The sequence below is a fragment of the Alligator sinensis genome, unplaced genomic scaffold, assembly GCF_000455745.1.
Source record: "Alligator sinensis unplaced genomic scaffold, ASM45574v1 scaffold82_1, whole genome shotgun sequence".
Classification (NCBI taxonomy): Eukaryota; Metazoa; Chordata; order Crocodylia; family Alligatoridae; genus Alligator; species Alligator sinensis.
In genome coordinates this window covers 1,033,963-1,045,315 of record NW_005841860.1, presented here as the reverse complement: position 1 = coordinate 1,045,315, position 11,353 = coordinate 1,033,963, and the positions used below count along the sequence as shown (strand labels likewise).

The 11,353-nt window shown below is 47.0% G+C and overlaps 1 protein-coding gene across 1 annotated transcript in view; it reads left to right on the top strand.

Annotated features, from left to right (window-relative positions):
- ABCA13 (ATP binding cassette subfamily A member 13) overlaps window positions 1-11,353 on the top strand; it is a 351,606-nt gene that overhangs the window by 90,414 nt on the left and 249,839 nt on the right. The window contains exons 25-26 of the mRNA XM_014524731.2: window positions 2,920-3,114; window positions 4,889-5,053. Coding sequence (XP_014380217.1) covers window positions 2,920-3,114; window positions 4,889-5,053 — 360 coding nt within the window. The remainder of the gene's footprint in view (window positions 1-2,919; window positions 3,115-4,888; window positions 5,054-11,353) is intronic.

Genomic DNA, 11,353 nt, shown 5'->3' with positions numbered 1-11,353 from the left:
GTCTAACTGCCTCCCTACAAGCGCGAGCAGAGTAGGTATACTCCTCTTTAGTAATCTCTCCCCGTTTCCACTTTTTATATGCCCCCCCTTTAGCCCATAGGCCTCTCTGGATTTCTCTGGTCAGCCAAGGAAGCCTCTTGGCCCCTTTCCCCCTTTTTCCCCGCATTGGGATCGTGTCCCTCTGTGCCCGAAGGATCATTTCCTTAAGGCACAGTCACCCTTCCTGGACTCCCATCTCTTCAAAATTCTTAATCTGCAGTGCGTCGTTGACTAAGCACCTGAGTTCATTCAAGTCAGCTTTCCTAAAGTCTAGCACTTGCACCCTACTAGTTACCTTACCCACTCAACGTCTTATGGTGAATTCTATTATTTGGTGATCACTGTCCCCCAGGTGACCACCGATCTGTAGGTCTCCTACCATGTCATCCCCCGTTGCCAATACCAGGTCCAGCAAGGCCTTCCCCCTAGTGGGACCATGTACCTCCTGCTTCAGATGGAGGTCATGTACATAGCATAGGAACCTGCGTGAACGGTGGGACTTTGCTGTCTGTGTCTCCCAGCAGATGTCTAGGTAGTTTAGGTCCCCCATGACTACTGCCTCCCTAGTTTTTATGGTCTCTGACAGCTGCCTCAGCAGCCCCAAATCTAGTTCTTCCCCTTGGTGTGGGGGTCTGTAGCAGACCCCTACCATCAAATCCCTTTCTCCTTGACCTCCATGTAACCTAACCCACAATCCTTCTACTTTCTCCTCCTTCGATTCCGTTTTGATAAGGGTCGATGTATATCGCTCATTGACATAGAACGCAACCCCTCCCCCTCACTTCCCCGCTCTATCCTTTCTGTACAGCTTATAACCCTCAATGTGTACTGCCCAGTCGTGGGAAGAATCCCACCAGGTTTCTGTTAGCCCTACTAAGTCGTAGGTGTTTTCTGCAAGCAGGAGTGCTAGTTCATCCTGCTTGCTCCCCATGCTCCTAGCATTAGTGTATAGGCACTTGAGCCCTGTGACTGGCGCCTTTGTTGCCCCCCGGCTCTGATGCCCCAAGGGCCCCTTATTGCTTACCTGCTTATTGCTTACCTGCGGTGTACTTCTTGGCAACCCCTTGTTGCCAAGAAGGTTAACAGCATACTGGGCTGCATTAGTAGGAGCTGTAGCAGAAGGCCACCTCTGTTTCTCCCCAAAAACTCTACATTGTGACAATTTGGTTATCTCTTTAGGTAACCTGAGCTGGATACATTCCTGAGGGAGGGGGAAACCTGCTCCCTCTGCTTATGTGACTGGTATCACATACCTGGGTGAGGGGCTTGGGCTCCCTGGTGAACTAGAGACTGCCAGTCTGCCCAGAAACTAGTGATGCATTTCAAATTGGTTGGCTGAAAGCCAACAGGTACTGACCTCAATTGGACCAGGTAAATGAGGTCATAAGGGCTATATAAGTTAAGGACTGCCCAGGAGGAGGGGGCAGCAGCCACAAGGGAAACTCGGAGAGAGAGACAAGAGCTGGACCATCGGAAACTTGCTCTCTCTCTCAAAACTCATGATCAAGGAACTGCCTGCTTCCAGAGGGAATCTCCACCTGCCTCTGGATGATACTTGTGAGTAAGCTACCTGAGATCTAACTAGATATATAGCTTGCTATAACTCAGATGGGTGATCAAAGTCTATTCCAGCCATCCTGTTTGCTCTATGGGATTTCTTTGATACTACTCAATTCTGTACCCTACCCCTTGTAACCAATAACGTTCTCCTTTGTACCTAGTGTGGGAGACTTTTTGGGAGTGGGTCTAGATTATGCCTTGGGGTCCCCTTGTTTCAGCTGACTAAGGGAAACTACTACTTGTGCTTCCAATTGAGGGAAGCATCCCAAGTTTTTAATGTGAGTTAAATACCCTTGAGGGCTACTAGGCCTGTGTTTCCCAGGGGGTGCAAAGCCAGAATCAAGCCCATCCCTGAGTGGTGGCAGCTCTGCCCCCAGGCTAGCAGGTGTGCTCCAGGAAGGGGGTCGGCCAGACGTGAGGTGCCCCCAGGGAGGCACTTGTAGCCTGGAAGGTGGTTGGGCACAGTGGTCTGGGTGGCTCAATGCAGGAACACCCCCTACTGGCCTGCCACAGGAGTGTTGCCAGCAGATTGAGGGAAGTAATTGTTCCCCTCTGTTCTGCACTGGTGAGGCCACATCTGGAGTACTGTGTCCAGTTTTGGCTCCCCCACTACTGAAAGGATGTGGACAAGTTGGAGAGATTCCAGTGCAGGGCAACAAAAATGGTTAGGGGGCTGGGGCACATGACGTATGAGGGAACTGGGCTTATTTAGTTTGGGGAAGAGAAGGCTGTTGGGGGCGGGGTTGTGTGGGATTTAAGAGCAGCCTTTAACTACCTGACGTATGGCTTCAAAGAGGATGGAGTTGGACTGTCCTCAGTGGTGGCAGATGACAGAACAAGGAACAATGATCTCAAGTTGCAGCAAGGGAGGTTTAGGGTGGATATTAGGAAAATCTTTGTTACTCTGAGGGTGGTAAATCACTGGAACAGGTTACCCAGAGAGGTGTTAGAATCTCCATCCTTGGAGGTTTTTAAGACCTAGCTGGACAAAGCCTTCGCTGGAATGGAATGATCTAGTTGGGGCTGGTCCTACTTTGAGCAGGGAGTTATACTAGATGACCTCCTAAGGTCCCTTCCAAACCTAATTTTCTATGATTCTATGAAAAATTATGATATGTATTTTTTTTTTTTAACAATTTATATACAAAAATAAGATAAAATATAAACATATCCTGATATAAAGCTACATAAGTCTCTGGCTTCCTGTACTATTGATGGTTATTGGAAATAACCTGGTGACACACATTTCTACTTTATTAATGGAAAAATTCTTGATACAGTTCATGAAGGATAAACTTTAATCACAGTTCATTACAACAGTTTCTTTACAGTGTTCTTGCAGTAGCATTAGCTGGAAGATGTGACAAGGAGGTCCTTAGTCTCTTGCTGACGCTTCCTGGAAATGACCAAACTTCTCAGGCAGTGAAAGAACTTTGTGCTTTGCCAGTGCTGGACTTGTATACTATGATTGTACTGATTGCTCAGAATTTGAACTTGCGTAATATCATTTATAAGGTAAGAGAAGCAAATACTTCATTCCTGAGTGTTTGGAAAACTTTTAGAGATGTCAACTAGAATTATAAATAAATCATTTACTATCTATCCATTCTGCTGCTATCATTTTGTGTTGCCATAGACCCTTAGCCCTATAAAATCCAAACACAGCCCCTACTGAACTTCCTGTATCCTCATTTAGTACTGTGAAGCCAGTGGAGTGATTTGAAGAATGGGGCTGCATTGCCAATCATGTTCTCTATCACCAATAATATTGTAAATTAAGTAATAATTTGGGGAATTCTGGAGATTCTGTAGGTGAACCTAAACAAAAGTTTGATTTTTTTTTTTTCTTCTCCCCTCTAAAATTCCTGGCTGAGTGTACAGTTTTGGCAGTTAAATTAGCTGCATTTTTACTTTATGAAATTCAGTGTGGCATTGTTTGGGAGAATAAATACGGAACTCCATGATGCTACCATTACCTGAATCATTCTTCTAACTCACAGCACAAAGAAGTTGAAAGTATTCTTTGCTGTGGTAGTCCAGTGGGTTTTGGAATATGTCTCCCTCTCTGGCAGTAGCATATTCCAAGTTTTAGCTAAAACAAGGGACTTACAACAGTACTCAAGTGTATGGGTTGAATAAAATCAATCCAAGATTTCTTCTTGGAAGGATTACACCTCCAATACATAACACAGTACTGGGGCTTCCTTTCTTGTACTCTGCAAATAGCACCAAGCAAAGAGATCAAGAATCTTTTTTTCCAGCTAGACTCATTGGCTCAGGCTAATAGGATTCAGAATAATCTGAGATCAGTATGGCTGAAGCTGGATAAAACTTTCCATTAGAACTTAGATTATATTGAATTTAGACTCCTAAATGATCTGGACCATAGTACTACTCCACTCTCTGCCCACGTGGGACTGTCATCTAGGAATGACCATTGCTCACTTATTGTAGTTGTATGCGTACCTGAGCTTGGAAAATGGATCAGAAAGGGGGGTGGGGGGAAGGTGGAGATGGTGAGAGGGGTGAAGGGAGAGAAGTGAGGAACTAGTAGGGATGGAGAAGATTTAAGTCAGATACTGACTTTAAAAATGATTGAAATGGTAAGTCAATTTTAAATAATGAATTGTGAATTCTTTAAAATTAATGTTTAAGTGGTAAATTAGCATAAGGGTAAGATCCAGATTCAGTGGCAGGCAAAACACCTGTTGTGTTTACACACATGGAAATCAACAGAGTAGAAAAAGAGATCCATTTAGCTGGATGAGGAGAAGGATGCTCTGCAGGTTCTTGAATCCAAGTGGAAGGAGTTAAAACTGACTGCAATATACACTTTGTCTAGGCAGAACTTGGGACACTCAGGGTCTGCCTACAGATCACCCTATGGTGGTGTAGTGACATGCTATGTCACTGTATGGCACGCTACAGCAATGTAATGATCATGTGGGTCTACATGTGATCAACAGTTATGTCACCATATCAGCACACTCCCTTGTTGCAGTGCATTGCTGCAGTGAAATCTATCCACGCGCCACATGCACGGTGCAATAACCACCCATACTGTGCCATGATTCAGTACCTGCAAAAGGAAGTACTAAAGCATGGTGATGTGTAGATACACCCTTAGTGAACTGTATGTAGACTACCATAGGGTTTGGGTAAACTGTTTGCTGGGGCTCCTTTAAACAGCATATGAAAGAGGCTGAAGAAGTTATAAGCCTCTAATTGAATGATAGGTTAAATTTTGTGTGGTTAATTGGGGTTACGTCTACCTTTTTTCTCTTTCAAGGTCAAGATCCCTTCTGAGGTAGATAACTTGCTTAACATCTTGTTGGATCTAGTTTCTAGCATCAGCTCTCTTCTAAACAAAGCCCAGCATGTCATGGAAAACCTTCCTATGTTCTTCCAAGCCTTCAGAAATATCTCTCTACTGGACATCTCTATATTCCATCAGGTAAATGTATGGTCACTTTTTCAGTAATTACTAAACAGGTAAGTGAAATTGTCCTGTTTAAGATACCTAGTAAAGGATGTGTATTGAATAATTGAGAGGAATATTGGCAGACATGGGTATGTGCTCTGTGGCCTGCTAGGCAGTATTGTGTGATGAGTGGGTAGGGTTTATTGTGTTTGGGAAGATGTGTATGATGGCCCCTTTCACCACTGGTGAGAGTTATACCAGCATCTTTCCAGGTGGGGTACCATCCAATTACTGATGATCACTTCTTTTTCTTTTTTGTTGACTTGCCAGATGGCAGCCTAGCTTGACAGGTTCTTGGCTAATAATAGCATTCATTTTCCTTGTTCTGGAGATATAATAGTCTTCTTTACTATCATTTTATTAGCTAAGCATTATGGGTTTTTTTAAGCAGTGGCTCCTTTATCAATATGGGGAAATTGTTTGCCTTTTTGTAAATTGGGTGGTAACATTTCTTCAAGGGTCCTTTACAGGTGACTGCAGGAGCTCCTCTGTTGGATCCTTGACTTTCTACATTAAATGGTAATAGCCTCTATGGCAAGAAGGTTGATCTTGCAGTTAAAGCATGGGTGGGCAATTATTTTGGCTAGAGGGCCACTTAACAACTTATGGTGAGTTGTTGAGGGTCACAAGGGTAGCCCTGCCCCTTGACAGCAGCCCTGCCCCCTGATTGTCACCTTGGGGACCAGACGTACCACCCCTAAACCCTGATCTTTGCCACTGGAAGTCCCTCCCCTCACCCCCAGAAATAGTCCTTTTGGGAGAGGGGTTTGCCATCTTGGAACCAGAAAAACCCCCCAAATCATATACTAAAAATCAAACACCTACTATAATATATTTTAATTTTATTTTGAAAAATATTATTGTCTTGATTTATGTGTGTTTGCATAGTGTATATAGAGATGATTGCATAATAGCTCAAAATAGTTTTAATTTTTTTATTGTGTGTGGAGTATGGTTGGGGGGTGGGTGTGGTATGTGTGTAACATTTGTGGGGGGAGGTTTGTGTGTGCAGGGTTTGTGAAGGGGTGTGGGGGTGTGTGTGTGGGGTTTGTGGGGAGATCTGTGAATGGGTGTGGGGGGTGTGGGAGTAGGGATGTGTATAAGCCCGCGGGGGTTGTGAGGGGGGAGGGTGTTTGGGTGGGTGTAGGGATTGTGGGTAGGTGTGGGTCCTCTGCCACCCCCCCCATGATGCACATCCCTTGCTGTTGGTGGCAGCAGGTGGCAGGCCCTCAGGGTGCTCATGGGCCACAGCAGGTAGGGCTCCCCACCAGTGCATGACTCTGACTGAGTCCTAGGATCTGCACCTGGCAGCACATAGCCATCCTGGCCCAACCTGCTGGTGTGTGCATTTGAACCAGACTGGGTTAGCTCTGTGCCAGCATGTGGATCTTCCAGTACTGTAGACAGGAGCCATGTGCCATCAGGCTGGAGTGGGCCAGCTCTGTGTCTCCATGTGGGGCTTCTAGCACTGCAATGGGGAGCTGCACATGGAGGCATGGAGCCAGCCCAGCCTGATGGCACGTGATTCCCTGCAGGTCCTGATCCACGCACCATCAGGCCAGGCAGTCTCCATGCCGCCATGTGCAGCTCTTGGCTCTCCTTCCAGGAGCTGTCCATCATTGGACCAGCTGAGCTGGCTCTGTGACAGCACAGGGGGTTCCCGGCACTGCAGCTGGGAGCATGAGCTGCCAGGCCAGGCTGAGCTAGCTCCGTGGCCCCATGTGCAGCTCCCCGCTGGAGTGGTGGAAGCCCCATGAGGAGGCATGGAGCCGGCCTGGCCTGGTCTGATGGCATACAGCTGTGGCCTGATGGCCTACAGTGATTTTCTGGCATGGAAACAACCTGGCCTAGCCTGAAGGTGCACGCCAGCAAGCCAGGCCAGGCCAGTTCTTTGCTGTCATGTACAGTTCCCAGGACTCAGCTGGTACCATGCAGTGCTGTGGGGCTCTGCCTGCTGTGGGCCATGGGTACCCTGAGAGCTCTCCACCTGCTGCTGCTGCTGTTACTGCCAGTGGCAGGAGCTGTGTGCCATGCGGGGGGAGGGGGGCATGTGACAGGGAGGCCCATACTAGCACAAAAACCACACATATACCCACAAACTTCACCCTGTACTTTGCCCACAAATTTCAGACCCACCCACATACATTCCCCGCACCCACCCACATGCATGTGCACCATGGGGCCAGCTGGGTTGGCTCCGTAGCAACAGGTGGGGCTCCCAGCACTGCATCCAGGAGCACGTGCTACCAAGCTGGGCTAGGTTGCCTCCAAATGGGGCTCCTGGTACTGCAGGCAGGAGCCCCCTTCCCCACTCACCAGCTCTCCAGTCACATACCATCATGCTCAATGCTGTTGTACAATAGCTAAATCTTCCATAGACCACACTTTCACTGGTCATGTGAGCATTTCCTATAGATCTTTGAATTATATGAGAAATTAGAATGTTGTTAAGACAGCACTGGCCTTTGGATAAGTTCTTTTTAAGGCTTTTCTTTTCCTTATGGCTTTCCTGGTCCTGTCATAGCTCTGCTTCTTCTAATGCTCCTTATTCAAATGTGGCACATGTCTGTACAGGATTTTCAATTGGTTTAATTCAATGAAGCTATGCAAATCTATATCAGATGAAGACATGGTCCTTTAAACTTTCACTTTAAGCTCATCTAATTTAAAGAAGGTTAGAGACATCTATGGCTATCAATGAAATATGACTGGTTGGACTGAAAACCTAAATTTGATTATCTGATAAATATATGTTTTTAGAAGTTTCAGCTGACAAACCTCTTGCAAAGAAAAGAATTCAACAGCAGAGGGCTATCCTATCTCAGTTTTGCTTCCATTTGTGCCACTTCCTCTATCATCCTGAAGAATACAGCCCATATGACCCCATAGTTTTTTGTTCCTCGCATCTTGTTCTGGCAGAGTCTGTGTATTCTGCAGTGCTTTTTCTTCTTTTCCCCCTTGGGAAATTTGTCTGTTTTTGTCATCTATCCTTCTCTGCTAACACCTGCATGTAAAATTCATTTAATTGTTTTAGCAATTCAGTGCCTTTCTCTTCTGTCAATAAACTTACTCATGTGATCTCCTTAAAGGCTCTTCTATCTACATTACTGACCTTTTGTTCTTTTATGTACCAGGAAAAAAGTTATTTATCTTAATCTTCCTTTTGAGCTTCTTGCATTTGTTTCTCAGGGTTTCTCAGGTTCAGCTGCATTCTACTATACAAAATGTTCTTTTGCCCTTGATTATTTTGTTTGCTGCTTGGCTCATATCCACTGGTCAGGCTTGTAGCTCCTAGTTAAGATGTTGTTAAATGGCAAATGTTACCCTTGGGCTTTTATATATTTATCCTAAAAACACTCTCCATGTCCCCTGTGTGTCTTTTCCTAGTAATTTTTTATTCTGGTGCTAGCCAGTTGCAAATTTCCAACTTAGATGGCTGTGAGAGTACATTTTTTTCTGATAAAACGAACAGGGACAACGAGCAAAATTAATTTCAGAAATAACCTGGATCACCTTCCTTGACTTTTGTTTGCAGGGGTGATTTTTGACCTACTATCTAAAATGCACATTGAAAGCTTCATTTTCAACCATAGGAATAAATGAATATGTGAATAAAAATAAGAATGTCTTACTGTTAAACCATTTGTGATACAGGCAGCCATTTGAGTGATACCTAATTTTCTTCCAGGCAGACTAACTTGCCTTGTTATAGATAGATTTTGTCTGAAAGTGCAACTTTAACAGGAATGGAAACAACACTAACTGTTCTCAAAGGTCTGTGAAATATAAAGAGGCATTCTTCATGCTACATAGCATACAGAAAGCAACATTTACAAGTGTAATGACTGGTATACTGAGCTACTCTTCAGTGGTGACACGTAGGGGGTGCACGTGCACCTGTGGTGCACTCCCTGACGGCCAACATTCCCTGCTTAGGTGATTGGGGGGGAGGGCAGGCGGGAGCACTGGTGCCCCCCTGAGAGTGCTGCCTACTGGTTGGGGTGTGGGGGCACCAGGAGACGCGCTGCTGGCACTTCCGGGTGTGCCCCTGGCCCTTCTGGGTGCACTACTGGAATTTACGGGTCAGCACACGCAACTGTGGGGGGACCCCCCCGCAGTTGCTGACTGGCCACTCAGGAAGCACCAGTTGCCTATGCTACTTAGGACAAACCGTAGCATCTGGAGACTTTTTTATAATGGGTAAGATATTTGGAAAAAAAACACCACTTTTTCTCATGGTGAAAAGATCATGATTTTCATCATGATTTGCTCTTAAACTATTCATGGAATCATTTATTTTGCTAATTTTTGGTATTAATCTCTTTCACTAACAATTAGGTATAAAGGAGCATAATATTGGAAGGGACCTTCCAGGTCACAGGGTCTGTCTTGCTGTTGCCACACTATATATAGTTTATACATTTGCATCTTAAAACTAATTAGGTCATCTACCCCAACTGCTCCTGTTGTAAGGCTGTTCCAGATCCTAACGTCTCTAACAACTAATTACCTTCTGAAAATGTTTTACTACTTAGAGACATGGGTGGGGGAGAACCCAATGATTTACTTTCAACTTGGCGTGCCCTCACATCAAGTACAGCCACATGCCCAGGTTGAATCAGCTATTAGATAAAAGCACCAAAAAGCCCTGCTGAAGCATCTGATGTATACAGCTGCTGCAGAGTTGGGTTGAACTAACACATGCTGCTGCTTCTGGTAAAAATGCATTTTTTTTCTTATCCTATAAAAGCCTCTAGCCATTTTGAGGTGCACACACTGGGACTTTGGAGCACTGCAGGCCCTGTGTACCCTCCTGGACAGGATACAGCCTGCCTCTGCCAGTCCTGTCATCTAGCCAGAGCTGCTGCTTGGCCACAGGTGGGTGTTGTAAAAGGCTGCAGCCTGCTGCACCTACCCCACCCCCTCTCCCCCAGCCCTGACATTTCCTGAAGGCTGTTGCCTGGCTGTCCCTGGCAGCAGGCCCAGCACCTGCTGCCTGCTACTGCTCACCCCCAGCACTGTCACCGCCACCCAACGCTGGAGCTGTCTGGATGTGCTGGCTGTGGCAGCGGTGCCACCTTGGAGGGCTGTGAGGGACCGCCAGTGGCCTTTGAGCAGGCCAAAGTCCTGAATTCTGGGAAATGTGCATCATGAGTACTGCCTGCCAAGCCAGCACTGGCATGCATGAAAGTGCCTTGGTAGTTGCCAACTGCCTGGAGGACCACTGAATGGAAGCTCCTGTGTCTATAGTAGGGTTGACCTGAGTGGGGTGGGCAGGTGGTGGGGTGTGCATCCCATCCAGGGCCCTGATGCACTGGGGGAACCCCAGTGCTTGGAACCCTGTGACCACCACCTTGGGGTTGTGGATACGGAGGACCGTGTCTGCCAGTATGTTCTGGAGGGCAACACATGTCTTCAGGATGGCCTCCCCAGTGGGCGCCTTACCTACCCTGAAAAGGTGCCCCATACAGAGTAGGCTTCTAAGAGTGGCCAACTTCACCAGTGTCAGGGCCAGGCAGGTGTTGGCAGGGAGTGCCCTGCACATCTCAGTGTCCTGGCACTCAAGGTGGGGCCAGAGCTGGTGCAGCAGATCATCAAAGGTCATTCTGAAGACATCGACCCACTGCTTGTTGTCCCAGTCACGTTGTACAACACGCTGCCATCAGTCCTACCTGGTGCGGTGGGCCTGGAGGACCAGGAAGGTAATGGCAACCCCTGCAGTGGTGTCTTGGAGCCTCTGGTTGTTGTGGCTGGCAGCAGCAACTGTGTGGTGGTGGGGGCCCTGGGTGGGCCTGGGGGTGGCCATTGTCTAGGCGGTTGCTGTGGGTGAGGGAGCTGGGTGGACCAAGGTGACCATGAGCCAGGTGCTGGTGATGGCAGCAGGACAGCCTCAGTGGCCATGAGGATCAGATGACTGTTCTTGGGTGCCTGGGCCAAGGGCTGGGGCAGCCATGACTCAGAAGAGCAGAGCTGATGTGCTGGCTGTGTCCCTGCCATGCTGCTTCCTTCATCACAGGAAGTGTCTGTCCAGAGGTCACAGTGTGGAGCTCTGTTTTAAAGATGAGTGCAAAGTGTTGTCAGCTAGGTCTGGCTCCAACATGGCTGTGTGGCTGGAGCTTCCCCCAGTGGCCACAGGAGGATGTGGCAGACTGGAAGGAACTGGTACTAACTTTAGTGCCAGTTGTCTGCACATTCACAGATTCATAGATGTTAGGGTCGGAAGGGGCCTCAATAGATCATCGAGTCCGACCCCCTGCATAGGCAGGAAAGAGT